The sequence below is a fragment of the Carex rostrata genome, chromosome 3, assembly GCF_964058835.1.
Source record: "Carex rostrata chromosome 3, lpCarRost1.2, whole genome shotgun sequence".
NCBI lineage: Eukaryota > Viridiplantae > Streptophyta > Magnoliopsida > Poales > Cyperaceae > Carex > Carex rostrata.
Genome location: NC_135920.1, coordinates 2,514,945 through 2,539,367, shown reverse-complemented (window position 1 = coordinate 2,539,367; position 24,423 = coordinate 2,514,945). Strand labels below are relative to the sequence as shown.

At 32.4% G+C, this 24,423-nt stretch overlaps 1 protein-coding gene and 1 long non-coding RNA gene across 2 annotated transcripts in view; one reads left to right on the top strand and one right to left on the bottom strand.

Annotated features, from left to right (window-relative positions):
- The window catches only part of LOC144552209 (uncharacterized), an 85,348-nt gene that overhangs the window by 20,845 nt on the left and 40,080 nt on the right, over nucleotides 1-24,423 (bottom strand). The gene's annotated exons all lie outside the window — the stretch shown is intronic.
- LOC144551988 (ATP-dependent RNA helicase) lies at nucleotides 6,161-8,063 on the top strand. Its single transcript, XM_078300099.1, has 2 exons — nucleotides 6,161-6,657; nucleotides 7,219-8,063. Exons 1-2 carry the CDS (start codon nucleotides 6,412-6,414, stop codon nucleotides 7,687-7,689), a joined length of 717 nt encoding a protein of 238 aa, XP_078156225.1. The 5' UTR covers nucleotides 6,161-6,411; the 3' UTR covers nucleotides 7,690-8,063.

Here is a 24,423-nt window from a genome sequence, read left to right as displayed (position 1 = left end):
AAATAAATTTCCACAAAATCCCAACCAATTTCTTAATCCAATTTTGTAAGTCGCCTCCTTGCTTTTGTAAAATAAAAGGGGAATGCGCTTAAGTTTTGAAATCTTTCTTGCAAGATCATCTAATGTACTCCTTTATATTGTGTATTTGAAGTCCTATTTCGAAATAATTAATTTTTTGCTTTTTTTGTGCCTTTATTCTGAGAATTTTTTTAGAAACCAAATATATATTTTTTTACTAAACGAATTTAATTGGTTTTAATTTTACAAAATGAAATTTTTAAATATACCATGATCCCAAAAATAATAAACCAAAACTTAACGATTTTGTCAAAATTCGAAAAATGCCATGGTCGCATCAAGGCAAAGCGGGCAATATATTGGGCCGCTTCTAAGGGATGCGGTCACCATCCCGAATTTCTATAAAACCCATTTCTAGAGAGAGATTCATTTCACAAGTCGTTTTCACCGAGCCTCTTCTTCTCCGCTGAACTGTAAGTTTTTTCTTTTCTCTCTTTTTCAAATTTTATTTCAGTATTTGTAATTAATTTAGTTAATTTGTAATTTTAGGTTTCCTTATATACTAAAACCAAAATGGCTGTTATGGTATCGGTTTACACTGGTGGTGAGGTTCTAATAGACCCTAATGGGGTTTATTACAGTATTGGGTCTGTTTTTGTGATACCGATAATGCCTGGTACTGATTTGTTGATTTTGAAATCGATTATTTCTCAAAACCTGGGATTGAATCAAGATCGATATGACCTTGATATTTAGGTCAAATTTAGCATGCCCACTGGTTCAGGACAAACCTAGTTCCAATTATTTTATGTTCAGAATGATGGAGTCTAGCAGGTACTGTACAACCAGACCATTAGTTTTTCTGGGGGTGGATACAAGGTAATTGAACTCTTTGTGGAGATTAACCGAGTCCAGCGTCCCAACCCCCTTGCGAGGTTAATCCGGAGTGCTACTCGGGGTAGTAATGCGTCAACCTCCTCAAATCCAGTGTCCCAACCCCCTTCCAGATTGATATGCCTGAGAGTAGTCATGCCCCAGTTCAGGAGGGCTGACGGTCTATAAGTCGGTCCTCCCGTCAGTCCTGAACCCCTTTGTAGATTGATATACCTTAGAGCAGTCAAGCCCCAGTTTAGAGGGACCGACCGTCTAGTAGCCGACCCTCCCGTCGGTCCCGACCCCAGCCTGACCAAATTACTATTAGTAGTCAGACCGCTCATTGGGGTCAGCCTTGTGATTTGGAGGAAACCGAGGAGACGGTGGATCCGAAAATACAAGAGGCAGAAGAAAATTGGGGGAATGTTAATCCTGATTGCATGAGCAATTGAAGTGACCAGGAAGATACCGAGCCTGTGCTCGGGTAGAGAAAAAAATTCAAGGTTGATAAAGGAATTCAGATAATATGTCGTGGGGTTGAGCACCTGATTTTAGCTTTCAATGACTTATCAGGATTTCAAGAAGCAAATGTGGGGTTGTTTGGTAGACATGCAGAATTTGAGAATGAATTGTCAGAGGGATAAAACTATGATTCAAAGGAGGAAATGAAAGCTGCAATTTACAAGTTTCACATTCTTTGTAATAAAGAGATTATAAATACGCACAACGACAAACAACGAATTAGGTTCAAGTGCAGGGACCCCAAATGTGCTTGGTACATATTAGCAAGGGCCACTGGTTTTGGTAAACAATGGAAAGTATCCAGGTGCCCAACAAAACATGTTTGTCATGCGGATGCCACAAGAATAGATCATGCACAGTTGACGGCTGCTATGGTTGCCGATTGCATCACCACGCACATAAGAAATGATGTGGATTTGAGTATCAATGCTGTCATAATTGTGGTTGCACAAACGTACAACGGTCAGGTACCGGCATACAATAAATTGTGGCGTGGAAGAGAGTTGACAATTGCCCCGTCAATTTGGTAGTTGGGAGGGGTCATAGGTGCTTATAGTCCCCTTGTTGGAGTTAATTAAGCGAAAAAACACAGGTATTATATTATTTACTTTCTTTCAACAACATTGAAAACAAAAAATGTGAAACTTACTAATTTGTTTTATTAACAGGTACATTGTTTGATGTGACCTCATATCAAACTGGTAAGCCTGGACCTTATAGGTACTTTTATAGGGTGGCTTGGGCATTTGGACCATGCATAGAGGCTTTTCAACACGAGAGACTTGTCATCACTGTTGATGCATGTTTCTTATCAGGCCGGTACAAAGGTAATAAAAATCAAAATTGATATGTCATTTTATTTATTCAAATGTAGTCGAAATTGATATGTCATTTTTATTCACCTTTTTTTGATGGTTTAATACCGGTAAAATGTTGATTGCAACTGAGTACAATGCAGAAAATCAGCTCATTTCGTTGGTTTTTTCTTTGGTAGATACGGAGAATTTTGAAGATTGTGCATGGTTCATGCAATGCTTGAGGCGCAATATAATTCGCTCCATGTTAAGGCGCAATGACTAGGCAATCAAGTACTTCAGGATATGTGTGGCGAAGAGGAAGATGAGGAGATATGAGCAAGGAATGCAAGCAATGAGGGATGTGTGTGACCGTGCTCTGAATTTGTTCGACGGTGTAGGTAAGTATCTGGATCAAGATGAGAACGAGTGTCCAAAACCAAGGAAGATATTCCAAGCGCTGGATAGGGGTTACCGTTGGGGAATTATGACTGCAAACGGATCCAAGTCACTCAATAATGTTTTCATGTCATCTCGTAGGTTGCCGATAGCAGCAATAATTGAGGACACATTTTACAAATGTCAGCAATGGTTTGCTCAAAGGAGGAAAAAGCGAAATTTGAAGCAAGCTAGTCAACAGTTCTCATGTCGTGTGCACAAGGTATTTTATTTTCATTAAATTATTTTATTTTTTAAATTTTAAATTATTCTATTTTCATTCAATTATTTTAAAACATTAATATCATCATTTTTTCATAGTTGATTAACAAACGGTGCGGGAGGTCACAATCTATGACAACGCTCGGTGGATTTGGCAACTGGAACGAGTTTGAGGTAACATCCACACAATAAAAAGTTAATGCATACATGTCTGACGCTTCTGGCCGGTTTACCAAGGCCAATTACAAATACACGGTGGTAATCACGGATGATAACACAGTTACATGCACATGCCAGAAGCTGCAATTAAATAGAATACCGTGTTCTCATGTTCTGACAGTGTGCCGTCTCTGAGGCATCGATCCTGGCAGGTTTGTACATTAATACTACCACATCCAGACACTGATCAACACATGGATTGGTGAATTGCATGTGTATGACAATCAGTCTGATTGGCCAGAAAACGAAGGCCCAACCCTTGTTCCAAATGACAAAAATATTACTTTGGGTCGAAGGCGAGTCAATAGGATTCCGATGTGGCTTGATTTATTACATAATATAAGGAGAGGGCATCAGGCTGGCCGAGATACACAGGAACAACAAAACAAAGCTGCTCGAGATGCACGAGGTAGTTAAATTAAATTTCAACTTTAAAAAAAATTAATAATAACAATACATTTTTGTTTGTCAATTTTCAGGTTGAGAGAGAGGCAAGCAATGTATTTTTATCTAGTAATCAATCTTATGTTGTGATTGCATTGCTTGTTTGTTGTAATATTTTGAAGAATATTATTTAGGGGTACTTTTATTATATTGAATATTTATTTCATGTTTGTTAGGCGTATCTTAATTTAATATTTCTAAATTAAAACAAAATCAAACTACTTCTTCGTACATATGCAGTTAAAGAACGACATTGCCACCATAATATTTCTTCTGATAAACGTAAAATATTTTCCAAATTAAATACCATACACAACTATAACTACAACTATTTTCAAAACAAAACAAAAAATCGAAACAACAAAAATATAAAATCTGCTAACTCTGAAAAAAAAAACGGGCCGCATCCCCTAGAAGCGACCGTGGCCGCATCCTCTAGAAGCAGCCCAAAAATCTTGCCGCTTTGCCTAGATGCGGCCATGATATTTTTCAAATTTTGACAAAACCATGGCGTTTTGGTTTATTATTTTTGGGATTATGGTATATTTAAAAATTTCAGGGAACTCATTTTTACAGATTAATTTTTGATGCGTACAGCGTTCGAATTTTTGATGGACCAAAAGGTCCCTGTCCTGTTTTCCCTTTTTCTATTACTTCTCTGTAGAGGCATTTTGGTCCATGAAAAATTCAAACATTGTACGCATCAAAAATCACGTTTTAAAAATGGGTTCCCAAATTTCGGCACAAGTACTGAACTGCAATTTTGGCACCAAATAATTTTTTGTCGTTGTGCCGAACAGCTAATTCGGTCCATGAAAACTTCACAGATTTTTAAATGAAATAATGATTGCAAATTTGTAATAGTGTGGCTTCGGTCAAAAGAAATGAGTCAGAGGAATAAGTATTTTAATGAAATTAAACCAATCAGTAATTGTGAAATTCAATTTTGTGAAATCCAATTTTTGAGTCGGATGCGAAATTCAAGGAGTCAGAGGTACATCCGGAATTTTTATTTTTTACTTGGGGACGAAAAACCATTTTAGCACATAAGAATTAATTACTAAAAAGAAATCTGTGGCCGAAATCCCATTTTGAAAAAAACTACTAAAAAATTAAAAAAAATGATTTTATGTGATTGTTCTGTCGAAAAAATTGTGAAAACTACTTGGTCCGAGATGCCAATTCGACATTGGAAAAATAATGATTTGTGCTGAGATGGCAACTTCGTAATTATGAATTAATCAAATCACTCAAGTTGATTTGATAAATTTTTATTTCCTGTTTATGATTTATAAAAAAAAAAATCCTTTATTCTGAGTTTGGATCCTCCGAAGTTACTCAAATTTTGAGTTTGAATGCTGAACGTTCGATCATAATTTTAGTCAATTCGATTTGAGATGAATGTACGGTGCTTCAATATTCGTGTCAAAGCAGATCGGACGGTCTAGATCTAAACACAAAGTTTGAGGTATCAATTTCAATAAAAAATTATAGGGATTTTAAAATTACTTCCCTCCCCTCCGATTAATTCAAGCACAAATATAGTGCAGAGTGGCATGTGAATTTATCCTACCTTATTTTTCGTTAAAGTGTGTGAGTAAAAGCATTAAAATCTGGAACCAGATCTCCTGCCCCTGGAGTGCAGGAAATTTATGCCCCCAGAGTCACTGCGGGGTGGGCCGGTTACTGTTAAAGGATTTGGAGTTAAAGTGGTTTTGGGTTTAGAGTTATATGGGGACCCACTCTGCAGTGACTCTGAGAGCAGGAATTTCCTGCCCCAGGAGGCAAACGATTCAGTTCCTTAAAATCTTGCTTCAAACTGTTCTTGTTTTTTTCCCTATATTTTCTTTGTTTATTTTTTCATATATCAATTGGGCAAATTTCACCCATTTATTGAAAGTTAAGTTTTTACCACTTGAAAACTATTTTGCACCTAAATCAACTTCAAAGTGATCATATATATTATATCAACGAACTACTTATAACAAATTACAAATTTGCAGCTTAAAAAGTCATAACAAAACCCAATAAAACTTGTTTTTCAACAACCATCACCAGAGCAAGTATTGCATTTTTTTCCCTGTATTTTCACTTGCCTATTTTAAGACTCTTTCGTGTCATTAGAAAAAAAAAAAAAAAGGGATAATATTGTTTCAAAAGTCTGAACAAAAAATTGTCCATATGTGTTAGGACCATTTTGAAAAAAAATGTAAGTTAATTTATACAATTTTTTTTTGTCAATGAAGATTGTTAATTTTTCCCCTAATTTTTGAAGTAATTTATATCAAGTTATCAACCAACTTACTTCATCACATCAAAGCTAGCAAAAATTATATTCATATCAATAAAAAAAAATATAACCCCATGAATCATAAGTATATGCACATCACTAATATATTAACTAAGGTTCTAAATAGCGATTATAGCGCTATAGATTTTAAGGTCCGAAAAAGTTATAGTGCAGCTATAATGCAACTATAGCTAGCTATTTATAATCATTATAAAAAAAAACGATTAATAGCTATTTAGAACTCTGTATTATTAACTTGTGAAAGAAATAATATAAATCAAACAAACTAAAAGTTTAGAAACATACAAAAACCGGTGACCAATACACAATAGCGGATAATGTTAATTTGATGATCTCTAAAAAAATAAAAATAAAAAATTCTTACTTTAATTTCCCGTAAAGCAATTGAATTTTATGTTAAGGTTATATCTGTAAAACAACCCATAAAAAGATGGCAACCATTTTTCTGTCCCTCGTCCAAACCCCCTTCTCTTCTCTTCTTCCCCTCTTTACTTTTACAATTCCACCTGTGACCTCTCTCTCTCTCTCTCTCTCTCATTCTAAGCTGGTAAGAACAGTGCTATTCATGCAATGACAGCGCCAAACATAGAGATGATCGCTAGCTCACTGCGCAACTGTTCTCTAAATTACCAAAATACCCCTGCCTCTCCCTCTTCCTCTTCCTCTTCTTCTTCCACCTCCTCCTCTTCCTCCTACCAGACCAACTATGCCACAGCGCCGCCTCCTCCGACGCCGTCAATGACTGGAGACTTCACAGTGGAACTGAACTCCGACGTGGCTCTTCCTTTCCAATGGGAACAGTGTCTCGATCTCAGAGTATGTTAGTTATATTTTATTTTTTCATTCATTAAACTGAAGCAAATTCAATAATTGTTCTGAAAACTCGAAGAAATTAACAACCCACGTCGAAGTCTTTAGTTCATAAATGCAGTAAAAATAGGCGGCGACCACTTTTTTCAATACAAACAAAAAGGTTCATAAATGCACCTTTCTCTCTTTCTCTCTCTCACTGATCCAATCATTTGACCATTAATGAAGCAGCGTTGAAAATGGTCGGGTTTTCCTCCTAATTACATTAAAAGTTTGTTCTCATTATCTCATACTATTTGTAAAAGAAAGTATCTTTATATCTCTTGTTTTATCTTTCCATTCAACTTAATTCTCAATAAATTTTCTTCTGACAATTAGTACTTTCTTTATTTCTCTTTCACCTTTTTCTCTCGGTTTTTTTCTTCTCATATGTCTAATTATCATAGTAGCAATTATATACACAGATAATATAATACTTCTCCTTTTGAAACAGGATTATAATTTCTGTTGTTAAAAACTTCAATCTAACTATACAAACCCCACCTCCTCAAAATCTCATCTTTTCAGAATGGTCAAGTGTACTACATTAATTGGGAGGACGGGACCCGCACCACTGTCGACCCGCGAGCGCACAATCGCTCTTTCTACTTGTACAACTCCTCGTCTGATGATGAAGATCCAGTAACAGATCCTGAGGAATCAGAGGGAGAAGCAGAAACAGAAGCAACGATAGAAGCACAACAAACATACATCTACAACTCGTCGGTGTCATCTGACACCGACAGCTGTTCTGGCATCAACACCGAGTCGAGCTACACTTCAAACATTTCCTCAAATCGCTCTTCCTTCTCACCTACTGAATCCTCTTCTTCAGGAGGGTTTGGCGCATTCTCCGGTGCCAGTGGAACCGCTAATGGAGGTGCAGTGCTGGTTGCGGCTGGATGTAAGGCGTGTTTCATGTATTTCATGGTACCAAAGCATGTCAATGTTTGTCCCAAATGCGGAGGCGCCGGGCTCCTACACCTAGGCCGGGCTTGATTATTTTTTGGATTACTAAACTAACCAATGATGTAGGTCGGGTCGGTTGCAAATTCGCAATGCTTACCGGAGCTTAATTAAAAGATGGCATTGGATTTTCTTCTTGAAAAAGTAATTTAATTGTGTTTCATTGATATATTTACAATGAGGGCTAAAGAGAGACATTGCTAGCTAGTTCTTGACTGTTTGCTAAAAATGAGAGCTTATGTCAGTTTAGAAAAACTTTTAAAAAATATGGTAAACCATTAAGTTGTTTCTTTTTACAAGTATAGGTTTAAAATAGAACTAATGAAGTGCCTTTTTCAAGTAGCTAAAATTGGCTTGCATGACAGTTTGCCTGTCTTTATATATAAAAAACAAAGAAATTACAAATTAAATCCTGCTTCTTTTTCTCTTTTTCTTCTCCGTTTTAGACCTTTTAGTATTTTTCTACTATATTTTTTCTTCTAAATGGCATTTTTCTTAAGTGTGTTTTTATATTGTGGTGTTGATACGCCTCTAATTATTATTTGCTGCTTGAGACCATTTTTTTTAGTTTCATGATATGACTGATTTGTTAAATTCTTTTCAAAGAAGTCCTCCTGATTTTGGTTTTATTTATAGCTAAATATAGATGTGGCATGTATAAAATTGTTGGTATTAAATAAGCCAAAAATAAGAATGCATACCTGAAAATAACATATAACTATTTTGTTTTGTACAAGTAGAAACAGAGCAAATATTACATGTCCAAATGAACAATCTATCATACATCTTACTAATATTATATGTACCTATTTTGTTATTTGAATTTTCTTTAATCAGATAATGGGTTGTGAAAATAAATTATCTGATTGAAGAGAACCAAAAACAAAAATAACTGTTTTTCACAATCTATTTTTGAAAAGCAAAAAATCATCATTTTCAAATTTCAACAAATTAGAGAAAATGCATGGAAAATCGCCATTCCATTTTAAATTGGAAGGCTTAAATAGTTAAATTCTATTTTCATTAAAAAAAAAAGATGGTTTGTATCCTTGCTGAGAGGAGCTGTACTGCCTGTACAGTATTCCCTGGTATTTGTTCTTTTCACATGCACCAAACAGACAAAGTATAAGGCAAAAAAATAAAGCAAATCTAAAAGAACAAATGTCATCACTGTACGTGCGATTCTGATTGCCCTTCATTACAACTCATCTCTGACTACATTTTAAAAAGAAAAAATAAAACAAATAAAAGAAAAGCAATTAAAAACAAAATTACAACTCATCACCTCCCCCAGACCCCCACAGCCCCACTAGAGGATTCAAATCCACCCTTCTTTTATTTAGGTGTGTGCATAGATTAACCAGGTGTTTATATAGACTAATCAGATGTTTATATAGAAAACTTAGACATTTACTCTTTAATGATCTCAGTAGACTCCACTTTTTTAGTATAGTGGATCGCATTCTCTGTTGCTTTTGAAGAGAGATAGAGAGAAACAGGAAAATGAGGGTCCAGATTTGGATCTCCACTAGAGAGGTGAAAACATATTGGATACGAAAAGCATATTCATATCTGTTTTTTTAACTTTTATGGATACGGATACAGATCATATACTAGACAGAGAGGAATACAAATACAAATTGGATCAGATATTTATTAAATACTATATAAATATTATTAAAAAAAATATCAAAGTTTATAATATTTATCTAATTATAATGACGAATAACATATTTTTTTAAAATATATATTAAACTATATGATATATATCTACTATTTGAATACGGATAATTAAAATTTAAAATCATATTTGTTACTATATCTACACAGATATTCAGATTCGAATATCTGATCGGATATTTTCCGCCTCGTTTTCACCCCTATTTCTATTTCTTTTGTAAAAATTCCATTTAGTAAATTTGATATATAATGAATAACAGAAAAATATTACTATTTACTAAAAATGTTAAGGATCCACATGAAACAGTTTCTTACTTAATCCAAAATAATATTTAATTTAACTTAGTTTGACACTTAAGAATAACATTTTAACACTTTATTTGTCTATATATGATCAACAATAATACATGGAATTGCTACTAAAAAATTATACTTTATGATTGTGAAGACTTAAAATGCATTTAAGGTTTGAGTCCTCTAATTTAAAAACATAGAAATGTAAATACTACAAAAAATGTATGCTTGTAGGGTTTTATTATTTTTTGATGAAAAAATGTATGCTTTTGTTATCTAACAAGAGATGGTATTTTTTTTCTAGGGAAGGGAGTAGAGAATAAAGGCACAGCACCAGACAAAGGAACCTTTCCTCGTTTTGGCAGAAGGAATCTCTTCTGACCTAGCTATTATTTTTTACAGAAAATTTTCGGAAAACCCCTAATATAAATACTACTTGTATTCAAGCTCTTATGTACTCAATAATTTGCAAAAGGACCTCATAATATTAGTGAAATTCAAAACAAGTTTTTCTCTCTGCAATATATTAGACTGGGCGCTAGATTTTAGCAATGAAAGGAAAAATTATAAAAATAGACATATAACTTTGCTTTATTTTTAAATTTAAAGGAGGGGAAGAAATAATTTTATTACTTAATTATTTCTGAGTTATTTTGTAAATTACCAACCACAACACTAATATATAGGTGTTTTTGTCTAACCCTAAAATTTAGTCCATAGAAACTAAATTCAATAATTCCATCCTTAATCAACCCTCTCCTAGATTTGTATCATAAGGAATTCAGAAAAGAACTAATGGTGTGGAGCTATTTTTTATTGATTAATAATATAGGGACCTTTTGCAAAAAAATCTCACAGAAAGTTTGCCAGGTTAATAAAGGTGCATGGTTTTGTTTGCATTTGCATGGGAGCTCCATTTGCTGGAAAAATGGAGGCATGCATGGCTAGAGAAATATAGCAATTTGTAAGTTAAGAAGGTTTTGTTTTTTGAGGAAAGTATTCCCACAATAAAATAGCACGGGTGAAGGGAACATGTCTTGTTCTAAAAATGAAAAAGAGAATATGTCTCTAGCTCCTCCAGCAATAAAGATAGAGAAAAAGAGAATCTCTGCAGAGAAACAACCATGAACCATGCAAACCGATAGGCTCTCTGTCACCTTTTTTGCTCTTGCTAACAAGCCGCATATGAGAGAGAGAGAGAGAGAAACAGAGCTTGTGATAAGAGGCAGAGTCTAGGGCAGAGAGGCTCAGACCCAAACTGCAATCTTACAAAAAGCTTTTCTGGCTGTGCTAGATATACAATTAATTAATTAATATTATACCAATAATTTTTTTTTAAATTACTTTTCTATTATTTTGTAGAATTTTTTCAAAGAATGTTGTGTGCCCTAACCGGATCCATATCCTCACAGGTACCTGACTTAAGCAAATTGAAATGGACGGCCCAGATTAATCTTGATCGGAAGAAACTCAATCCGGTACCTATGGAGACTGTAGAGTATCTGTTTTGAGATTCGTGCCAGGTTAAAAGAACCGTCCCTCAATCAGGTAACCTAAGGGGATGTGAATTCGCCCTGACCCAGAAGGAATTCGCATCCTCTGAGATATCTCAAACTTTGAGTGTTTTATTGAAAAATCTCAACCGTTCAAGTACGTTATGCACAAATCGCAAAGCATAAATAATACCGGCCCCTCCGCTATCCCCAAATAGACACCGTACACGTAGGTCACGCAAAAGTTGAGATACCTTAGAGGAGCATCCTCTCAAATACTATAAACCTGAGATAATCTCAGTCGAACTACTTATTTTTAGAGTTTGTCTAAATACATATGAGTTTTTAAAATTCATATGAGATTCAAATAAATTGTTCGAATCTCATTCCATTAGGTCAGGTAACTGACTGACTAGATCTTAATTCTCCTAACTCTTCTCAAAAATCCCATGAACTACTTAGAAATGCTGTTGTCAAACAAAAATTACATACTCTTGTTGCAAAAAATTTGCAAAGAAATTGTCCATTGAAGGTAGATTGACACTGGTGAATGCAACTCTTACAACAATATCCAATTATATGATGCAAATATTATTTTTTCTTTCAAACTGGGTTACAAAGAAAGTTGACCAGAAAGGGAGGAAGCTTTTATGGCATGGGCATAAGGAACAAACAACCGAATACATGAGTCTCATATATATCCTAGAATCTAGTAACTAGATCTAAATTAAGGATATGAGGGATGAGAGTAAAAAACTTTGGCATCTTGAACCAAGCCTTGTTAGCGAAAGTTATGTGGCAAGCGGTTACAAACTCAAAGGCCAAATTGGATTAACTTGATACCATTAAGCCAACCAACAGTTCGACCATGGGAGTAGGGGTGTTCAAACGGTTCGGCTTGTTCGGTTTTTAACCGAACCGGAAAATTTTGGTTTAAATGGATCGGTTCGGTTGAAATTTTGAATAATTTCAATTTAAATGGTTTGGTTCAGTTTAGACATCTCAAAACCGATTAAACCGAACTAACCGGTTTACATTGGTTTGACTAATTTTATTGATGTTATAATGATTTCATTAAACCAAACCGGACTGAACCAAATCGAACTTCAAATGTTGTGTATGACAATGTATTATTTTTATTACTAATAGATTTACTTCGGTTTGAACCAAACAAACCGAAATGTACTTCGGTTTGTTCGATTCGATTCTTAATCGGTTGATAGGTATAATCGGTTCGGTTCAGTTCTATTTTTTAAAACCGAAAAAAAATTTGGTTTGACATTTTACTTGGGTTTGAACCGAACCGACCGTTTCAACACCCCTGCATGAGAGCTCTCCCATTCAACTACATTCTAGAAGAATATGAGACAGACACCTCTTCATGAAAATCTCAATTGCAATCCAATTAGGACAGGAAACCCATATCAGATTCTGGCAAGACACACCTGGATGCAAGAGCCACTGCAACTAGATATTCTGTGTTATACTCATATGCAACACAAATGGACATTTTAGTCAAAACAACATTTAGCCAAGTCCAATTGGATGTGTCATTGGCTCAAAGCAGATAGCAACATATCAGTACCAGACCTCTGCTAACAGACCTCAATGCAAGTTTAGCACTGACAAATGGACTAGACCAGATTTCCTGGAAATGGTCAACAGATGGTATATTTTTAGTCAAATCATTCTATAGCTAGGTCAACGGAGACAACTCCACACATAGAAACAAACATTCACATAGTATGGATTGTGAATGTTTGTTTATACTTTTATACTTTTTGGTTGGCTGATGATTCAAAATAGAATACTCAAGTAGACAATCTCATGACAAAATGATGGATTGTGATAAATGGATGCTCATTGTGCAAGAAAGATGAAGAGTTAGTACATCAGCTTTTCTCAAATTGCCAATACACTTTTGCTGTCAGGACGCAGCTGTTGAGGCAAAAGCCAGAACTGAGTCAATGCCAGTATTTTGCTAGAGGTAAATATAGTGAAGCAATGCTTGCTTCTGATCAGATGAATATATACCAGAAGACAACAGCTGACCATGGCATTTGTGATTTGGAGACAGAGGTAATGTAAAAGAATATTTACAGAAAAGCATAAGATATCTGTACTATTAGTTATAGAGATACTTTTGGAGTTTGAAAATTGGTACCAATTTGAGCCAGGACAAATTGGGATGGAATTTCTATTTTTTTTTTATGTTTTTCCATTTTGGTTTATTTCTCTTTCTTATTTTTACTTTTTTTTTCTTAAATATTATATACATTTTGACACCACTTGTGTCTTTCATTAATTAATGAAATCTAGAGGCTTAATTTTTACATTTCTCCTTAAAAAAGTATTAAATTGTAACTGCATTATTCATTCAATAAATATATCAAAATCGGTTTAAATTGAAAATAATTTGGTGATAAAAAAATTGAAAATTTTAATCACTTTACAGTATATGAGTGAGGCTACAATACTATGTATCACTTTGGTCCAAACTACGGATCCATATTTTTATTTTCAAAGTCTAAAAGTCAATTCAAATCATACATTACGAACTCTATAGAGATACATTTTTATTTTTCAGGATTTTATTACTATTTTTTTAAATAGATACAAAATCATTTGATCTAAAGATTCTAGACCATTTGAAAGTAGTGATTTTGTACTTATTTAAAAAAAAAAAAAAAGTAAAATACTTACAAAAAAAATTTAAAATTTGGTCTGTAGATACATTTTTCTATAGAGATTATGATGAACAGTTCAGATCGACTATTTAGACTTAAAAATAATGATATGAATCTATAGTATATATCAAAGTGCGTTATATATACAAAGTATCATAGCCTCACTCATGGAGTTCAGAGTCATCGGACCTACTTTGGTTCGATGGGTGTAGTGACCATTAGATTGCATTAAGATTCGTGCGCTCCGTATTAAAAATCGTGCGAGTCTGTATCAATTTCCGTGCGTACCTATCTTAATACTAATCATACGATGTTAAAGCTAATTGAACCTAAAAGTAGGTCCAATGCCCATCGTACCTACTCCTATCTCTCACTCATGATATATTTATGATAAACTGTTAGAAAATCTTTAAATGAAATTAAAACTAACATAGGCTGCTTCAAAATTATCAAACACAAATTTGCAATTTGAATTCTTTCATACTTCTTCTTTCGAGGCCGAGGGACATCCTTAGACACAAAATAGCCCCTCAGTTGATGTATTCACTATTAGAAAGAAAATATTGATTCTTGGAGGGCAAGCCGTGTAGGGCATAGTTGGAAAGAAATGAGCTGTAATATTTTATTTGTTTCCATGAATAGAATTAGTAAAGAATCTTGTGCAAGATTTCTATTTTGTTTTTTTTCTATTAAACCTCCCTTGTGTGTCTCCAGTGGAGATATCCAAAAATTGTAAAACTATCATGTTATGAATAAAGAATAAAAGAAGAGGGTTTGAGTTGAGGATGTAGGTACTAAACTGGTACCGAACCTCGTTAAATTTGTGTGTTTGAATCTTTATTTCTGTGATTGTTAGTACTTTTAGGCATTCACAGGTACAGGCCACGTTTTACTGCTGTATTGTATGTTTAATATCTCACAGAGAGGTTACTGTGCTTGCTCTCTGCTTGTTCTAAACAGCAGACCGAACTTTGTATTATAACTTTGTTAATATATGCCTAAGGGCCTTCTCATAATTAAAAAAAAAAAACAGTGAATGTGGTCAATTTTTGTAATTATGTATGATTTTTTATATACACAATTTGAGTCTGACGCTCATCAGATTCAAATTTGAATTTGATGAGTTATGTGTCCGTTCGATTCATTTTAGAATCTGTGCGTACTGCATCAATATCTATTTGTGTCTATTTTAATATTTGTGCGGATGGATCTTCAAGCAGATCTGCTGATTGTGGAACCATCGGACTCAAATTTGAGTCTGATTGATGTCGGACCCAAATTGTTCCCAAAATGTTTTGTGTAATGTAAAATTAACCTCATACTTAATATGATAATTTCATATATGATTGATTATATTCACATTTAACCCTTATAGTTTGAAAGTATAGCTTTGTTCTGCATATACGTATCAGTCTAAACTGCTGATATATCATTTTCCTTTGTCTTTCTTCACATTGCACTATCCCGACCGTGCAATGTGAAGATCCGATGGTCCTGATTTGATTTTTTTTTTCTATTTTTTTTTTTTTTTGGTTGGGACAATTTTGTTTGAAAGTACATGATTTCAGTTAGGCAATTACCTTATTATAGTGCTCATGCTTCTGTTGTTGTCCGGACATGCTTGTGTCATTGAATTCAAAAAAATAAAAAAATAAAAAGGTAAGGAACAGCCGCAACACAGTTACACAAGGTGAAATTTAAACCCAAATTTATTTCCGCCATTCCAATGGTTCTACCAACTGCTTCCGGCAAACATTATTTTAATGCATAATAATTATAAAAGTTCAATAAAAAAATGGACTTATAAGTTATAACTTAAAAAGGTAGAATTATATGAGTATGGCTAAATTCCTATTGGTAGTACTTCGATCAAAGTGCTTACGGGATCAAATTTTAATATTTGATGTTCAAACAATAAATTCAAACAGTTAGATGTTCAATCTATATTAAAATGTGTTTGGAGACCAAATTTTACATTTTTTGGATTTTTTTTACTATTTATTAAGCTGAATTGAAAACCGCTGTTTTTATTAAATTTCTGCAGCATTGAAAAACAGCGGTTTTCAAACCAGCTTAATAAATAGTAAAAAAATTCCAAAAAATATAAAATTTGGTCTCCAACCACATTTTAATATAGATTGAACATCTAATTGATTGGATTTGTTGTTTGAACATCAAATACTAAAATTTGACCCTGTAAACACTTAAGTCGAAGTTCTACCAGTAGCAATTTAGCCATACTCTTACATTGCTCCATGATTATACAGGCCGAGCCAGACTACACATTTCCAAATCCATGAACTTATCACTGACTGTGTGGAATCTGACTCGTTGAAATCTATCATTGAAATACAGTTAATATGATCCGATGAAATTCATCGATGTCCAAACCATCGATCAATATATAGAATAAGTGATGATTTAAATTATAATGTTTCAACATTATTTACGGAGGCAGAGGTACTAATAATATATGGGTCAATTGATTCCTCATTTTTTTTTTTTTTTGAATTTTTTTATATTTATATGTGATTGTAGTATATTTTAGAATAAAATGTTATAAGTATTTGAGTAAAGCTAGGGTGTGATGTGCTCACCAAAAGGGATTGGTGAGCACATCTTCAAAAGACTATCGAACTGATTTTGAACTACGAATCTAAACCGTTGAAATTCAAGTATTTCGTGAGTGTGTATGTGCATGTAAATTTTTTTAAGTTTCGAATTCATTTAGTACATGGTCAAGCGGTAAAAAAAATGATGAAAAATTAATACATAAAATAATTAAAAAGTTAACTTATAAAATATTTATTGTTTTGACCGCTTGACCATGTGCTAAAGATATTTGAAACTTGAAAATTTTTACATGTACATACATCACTCATGAATTACTTAGATTTCAACGGTTTGAATTCGTAGTTCAAAGTCAATCCGATAGTCTTTTGGAGGTGTACACATCACACCCTAGTTTTGCTCCTATAAATTTTTATTTTTATAATTTTAAAGTTCAAACAGTCAATACAAACTATTCAACATGATATCCATATGAAAATGTACTTACCACATTTTTACATTTTTTTTTACTTAATTTAGGTAGGTTGAAAATTACTAAAAAAAAATTTTGATAATTTTCTATCTATCTAAAAAAATAATAAAAAATAAAATAAAATATAAATTTTGGTTTCAGTGTACATTTTTATATGAAGATCATGTTAAACAATTTGAATAACTTTAAAAATAAAAATATAAGTTCATATAACATACCTATGTAGTGTACACATTACAAAGTGCCATGACCTCACTCTACTGACAATTAATATTGAACTTGTTGACACGGATTCTGATGAGAAATACAGTTTTCAAATGGGGGTAAATGGCTCACTGACATACACTCTCAATACTAAAGGACAATAACAGGTTATATAAAAGATTCATTTGAATAAATAAAAGTACATGAAAATTGTAGATAAAAATATCAAAGAACTTTTGAGTTTTGACTGTAGGAGCCCTTTTTTACAAATTCGCCATTTAACATAATATTCTAACTTTTAACTGAAACAACAGAATCCGGCCCAATTTGTTAGGTGGCCCATATTGGAAAGGCCTCTGTACAATAACTTTGGGATCAAAAAGTTGCGCCGAGAAAAAGAATGAAAGAAAGAACAAAAAGAAAATCACAAAACTGTACTGTCTTCTCTGATGCCATGCGGCATGCTGCCAGAAGCCCAGAGCGGTGATTTAGTGCATTGGCCACTGTTCTCCGCATCCTCTTACATTGCTTTCACCGTCGTTAGTTTAAATCGGACCGTCCGATTAAAATTCAGGCTAATTCAATCCAACTCTGTAATCTCTTTAAAATTTGTATCAATTTACGTTGTATGAATACAAGTACGGATATTTGTATCGGATACGATATGTAAATACGGTATAAATACGGTGATACAGCAATTTTTAAAAATCTAAGATACGATACAGCTATTATATATATTATAACTTGAAAAAAATTGTAAAAAAATATAGTACAGTGGCAACTCAACTAAGTGACAGAGGATCAAATGACGCTGAGCAAAACTTAATTCAATTATTTGAAAGAGAATCTTTGGCCAAAGATAATTGAATATGCTACATAAAATCTCTGGGCCGCTTCCTAAATAGAAGGGAATCTCATGGACCACGCCCCTTAAATAATTAAAATGCAGACCGTGTCGGACAGGAATACAGACAGCGCTGTATGCCACTGTATGACCACGTATTGGAGATCATATATATCAAGGAGGTTGAGGATACGCTACGTAAGCTGATATGTATCGTGGCCGAATCAAATGCACATCGGTGTCTGATACTAGTGTTATAATGACGGACAAGGCACAGGCGGGCCGGGTATATCCGGGGACGGGCACGGGTAGGCACGGACACGACGGGTATATCCGGGGACGGGCACGGGTAGGCACGGACACGACGGGTATACGGGTACCATAGACCGAGCATTATGGGTAGAACATTGCATAGGAATGGAATTTGAAACAAAAAGTGGGAAATTTATGGTAGAAAATTGAGTTTACAAGAATGTTTTTTTTATGCAGAACATAATTGGCAACAAAAATGTTTATCTATCTGCTAGTAATATTTTATGAAGGAATTAAATGAATCAACGAGGGACAAACATAGAAATTACTTGTGCATTTTGATAGATAGACCTCTCTTCTTTTGTTATACAACTTAGATAGTTAGATTACTATTATTTTCCTTTCATATATATTAATATATAACAAGATGGCTTTTATGCATATTTTGGTTAAATTCCAATATTATCATTGCAATGTGTTAAATCTTTTGGTTAATTTACCATGTCATTGTAGATACTTTTACTTGATTAGTTGGTCCATTCTGGAATCTCATTTTGACCTTGCGCTAGCTAGAACATGCTCAAGTAGTTTAAATACAATTTTTTTAGTAGGAATTCAGTTTCCTTAATACAATACTGCAATGCATAGCAATTAATACTCCGGTCACTACATGGGAGAATGAAGGTCTGCCATGCTAGAGAGAACCACTGAGTCAATACCGTGATCTGACAAACTAAGCAAGAAGAAACACAGCAGGGTTCAATGTTTATTGACAATTGATGATCAGAGAGGAATCACCATGAGAAGGCATATGGATCCTACATTTTATCTAATGCGGGCTTAGAATTTGAGTTACTAAATAACAAACTATTGGAGATTTACTGGAGCACCATCACAAGGTGATACTGGTATAGTACCAGTACAGGCATGTGACTGAATGAAATACAGAATCTGGAAACAAAATTTCCTTTAGTACATTGCAAGCATTTTTTTTTTTTTTTAATTTTAGGAAGCTGATAATTAACCCCATAGACATTATGATAAATATTTCCTTAAACATCAATAAACATATAAACATTTATTAGCGGGGATTGTTATTAGAAGACAGTATAATTAATGCGGGGATAAATAGAAATTATTAGCGAAATTAATGAGGAAATAAAAGACAGTTAAAAAAGTTAATTTTGAGAGAGAAAGTGAGGGATAAATGGGGGGTGAGAGGTGAGGAGAATGATATAATTATTCTTTACTTTATTTTTGCCTATTTTTTTCTTTGTTCAATTGATGTAAGACTTTTTAATTCTAGTAATATGATGCGCCTGCGGGTTTTCACTAAAAAAAAATACAGTTTTGATACACAAGACAGTATATAAACAAGTAATTATTCATTATACTCATATTGTATATAAATAAGTACTAATCAGGGGCAGACCCAATGTATACCGGGGGGCGGCTCCCCTTTGGGATTTTGAGTTTTAGTGGTGATCTATTGATCCTAATTGACTGTCCTCCTTTGGAAATTTTTTTATTCCTCTCTGGATGTTTGATTTGTAATTTGAGTTAAATTTAGTATTAAAATCAAAATAAATTTATTGAATTATGATTGGTAATTAAAATTATAAGTTAAAACATCGGAAATTATAAGTCAGAGCATTGAAAAATATAAGTCAAAATATTATTTTTTTATCGAGTACTCAATTAGTTAATGGATTTAAATCTGATAAGTTATTAAAATCCAATTCGATATTTTTTTGTCTCCCCCTGACGAAAATCCTGGATCCGCCCCGGTACTGATACAAAACAATATATACGATAACATTGATGTAATTCACTTCAAAGTACTGATATATATAGGCAATAGATGTTTTTAGTTGAACTTAAAAAAAAAAAATGTTTTTAGCGGAATCATTAATTAAAGAAGACGAGCGCAGGGATCTCACGGTCACGGCGAACTAACAATAGCACGAATCTCGATGCTTTCTTGAACGGTTTAGATGCCCGTCGAACCAGATTTGACTGGTCATCATTTAAGCTCGGCAATAATGATTCTCACGTTAAGAAAGAAAAGAGGAAACGGTTTCCCAAACAATTGAAAAATATATATATATATATCTGGGCCAGCAGCCTTAATTGGCTGTCACCATTAAATTATTGTAACGAATAATTGTAATTATACTAAATATTGATGTATGAAATTAAAGTAGCATATTAATGTCATAAAATATTTATTAAAAAAAAGTAGCATATTTTAAATAATAAATCATAAATATGAATAAAAATTCTTAATTATACATTCATCTTACCTTAATTAATGACCGTCGATCACGATTTCCCACATAAAATATATATATTGCACATCCTCTATATATATATATATATATATATGTCCGAACAATGATGTGTCTTTCTTAACTATCCAATAACCACATAATTCCTATACTTATCATATAAACATGGGAAATCATATCCACCTCAAATATTGTTTTTGACAACAAAGTTAGGATAAGCATCAACCTCCTCTCGTGACCTTTCAACTTTAGCGGTTCATCTAAGAAAATTGCTAAGAGACATATCATATATGCATTAATTTACTCCCCCCTCAAATATTAATACGAGTTAGTTTCTCATCATACCAAGGTTTTATATATATAATAATAATTATTATTATAAAACCTGATTTATTGAAGAGGGTGTAGATGCAAATGTTGACATATTGATTATTAGAAACGTTAAACCCTTCACTCTAGTCTTTCTCCCTCTCTCTCTCTCTCTCTCTCTCTCTCTCTCTCTTGTGCTCACCTCCACCCTTCACCTCCCTTGGCTCGACCACCTCTCGCAATTCAGCCGCTCGCTCAATCTATGCAGCTCTCGCAACTCAGTCGCGCCTTACCACTGGTTCGTTCTGTCTCTGTGCATCCATCCTTGAAAGGAACTCTTTGTTGGTTCTTCTCTCTCAGTTCTAATTCAGGTAGTCTCTCTCTCCTCATAAATAAGTTTGATTAATATTTTATTGGATAACGGATATGAAATAGTTTTTATTCATATCATTGTTCATTTAGTTAATGAAAATAATTTTTTATATCATATCCATACCCGATAAATTAATAAAAAAAAAATTCTTACCTGTACTTATCTTATCAAATACGAAACGGATTGAATAAATGGTTAAAAGAATATCATTGATATCTCTAGATATTTATTTGTCCAAATAATTTGATTAATTTGTATTATTTTCACTGATATGTACAAATTTGAAATACCAATATCATAAAGGAAAGGGTGAACTAACCAAGGTATTGAATTAGGGATATTTGTTATTTTAAATTAAAGAACAAAAATAGAACCGATTTAATTTGTAGCGAATTGACATGAATCAATTTGGACCATTCAAATTCAACCTCCCAAGACTTTTTCAAAAGGACATTTATAATTAATAATTGATCTTATTATATATGTGCGTGTCATCAAAATGAGATATTACTTAGAGAGAATAAGACAAGTTCAGCAATAAAAACAGTATGAATTGTTATTATTTGAATATATAAATGTTGAGCTATAAGTTTTAAAAATTCTATAATGCTTTAGACATAAATTAACGTAATTGAATAATTTGGAGTTTGAACCGTTCAATTCCAATCACTTATGAACCATCAAAATAATATTTATTACTAAGAACTGATTTCTGTGCACACGTAATTTAAAATAAATTAAATAGTATGGACTGTTTTAATTTGAATTTTGAAAATCTTATTAGGTGACATTGAATTTACCAAAAAAAAGTAGCGCTATTATATTTCACTCAATACTTTTTTATAGGTTTTAGTGACCATTATAAATGATCCATCGATTTATTTTTTATGTTTTTACTTTCATCAAAATTATTCAGAAGTTTCAAATGTGTAACTCAGTCATTCAAACATGGTGTATGTAGGTGTAGGGGTGTCAACGGATACGGATAATCCGCTCCGCATTTGCTCTGTTTTCATAGATTATTTCAATCTGAATTAATCGGATATGGATAATTGTGGATACGTATACGGATAATTTTTTCATATGATGAAATAATGGCGAATACGGATAGGGATAATTTCATGAAGGTGAATATATGTATTCGTATCTGCAATTATCCAGATTCGGAATTACTCCCAACCGACATCGACTTTACTGCTCCGGATAGAAGTTGTTATATAATTATTCCATATTCATTTCAGTATTGGTTCTGGGATAAATGATATTACGATCCGGTTTTCAATTTAATCTATTTTTCGCTAGTAATGGTGCTACAATACCGTTATTTTCTTTCCTTTTTACTTTCATTTCTTCACTCTCCATTATTTTCCATTCAAGACTTTAGCCCGTGAATATAGTATACTTTTAGTCTCTATTAAATTGGTTTTAGCCATTGTTTCAAGATGACAACAAGACACTCTTTTGTATCTTAAAGTGTATAACTCAATTATGTGACAATTATCTGTTTCGTATCCGTATTCGTAGATTATTCGCTCCGTATACGTATCCATTTAAGACGAATTTAGTTTTAAATTTTGATATTCGTTTACTATCCATATCCGTATCAGCTCGTTGAAAGGCGAATACAGATATGGTATTAACATTATCCGCTCCGAATCCGCTTCGTTTACACCGCCAGGTGTATGTCAATTTTTAGTCAAAATTAGAATTTGTTTTGGTCATCTATGTAAATTGTAAAGTCTGAAAAAATGCTGTTGAAAATTCAAATTGGTCTATAATATGATAAACGATTTTTAAATGGACCAAATTTGAAATATATCTCATTTAATTGATGGATGGGACATCACCGAGTTAATTATGTTTTTCAGTTTTGAAATAAGTTTTTTTTTTAAATTAGATAATTCTAAAATTCAGAATTAAATTTGTAGGATATAATTACGATAATTTCGAAAAATAAGAGAAACGTCAAAATCAAATGCACGTCGTTCGTTTGAATTGCCACGTCACCAGGTCCATACTTAGAAAAAAAAAATTCATAAACATATTTTAATATTTTAATTTTTAATTCCTACTCCCACGTCATAAGATCTAGCATTGTTATAGGGTGGCTAATAAAGTACCTTTTCTTTTATAAAATCTTAATCGTGCGTACTAAAAAATAATTAATATTTCATTTTTTATACATACTAATTTTTTTTGTATGTGTTGACCTCTTTTTTATGAAATAATTTATTTCAAACCAGATTTTTTTTTATTGAGACCTTGCCATTAATTTAATAGCACGTCTTTTTTGAATTTTTAAATTAAAATTTAATATGACAATTTTAAAGGAATTTATTGTAAGATTTATTATATTGTGTTTTAATTAATTAGATGAAGCATTATCTCGCGTTATATGAAATTTATTTTCTATTGTAATATTTTTTTAATAATAATTCCAATTAATCTCAAACGTCAAAAAACTTGAAAGATTAACTTCAGCATAGAAAATAAATTAATTGTAATATTGAAAAGATAATTTTGAAAAGTAGAAAATTTAAGGTAGAGATCATCCTAAATAATTTCTAAATATAATTGGAAATCATAATACTTTTAGTAATTAACTTCAGCATAGAAAATAAATTAATTGTAATATTGGAAAGATAAATTTGAAAATTTAAGATAGAGATCATCCTAAATAATTATAAATATAATTGGAAAACATAATACTTTTACTAATTAACTTGAGCATAGGAAAAATAAATTTGAAAATTTGAAAAATAAAAAATTTAAGATAGAGATCATCTTAAATAATTCTAAATATAATTGGAAAACATAATACTTTTACTAATTAACTTCAGCATAGGAAAGATAAATTTGAAAAATAAAAAATTTAAGATAGAGATCATCCTAAATAATTCTAAATATAATTGGAAAACATAATACTTTTACTAATTAACTTCAGCATAGGAAAGATAAATTTGAAAATTTGAAAAATAAAAAATTTAAGATAGAGATCATCCTAAATAATTCTAAATATAATTGGAAAACATAATACTTTTACTAATTAACTTGAGCATAGGAAAAATAAATTTGAAAATTTGAAAAATAAAAAATTTAAGATAGAGATCATCCTAAATAATTCTAAATATAATTGGAAAACATAATACTTTTACTAATTAACTTCAGCATAGGAAAAATAAATTTGAAAATTTGAAAAATAAAAAATTTAAGATAGAGATCATCCTAAATAATTCTAAATATAATTGGAAAACATAATACTTTTACTAATTAACTTGAGCATAGGAAAAATAAATTTTA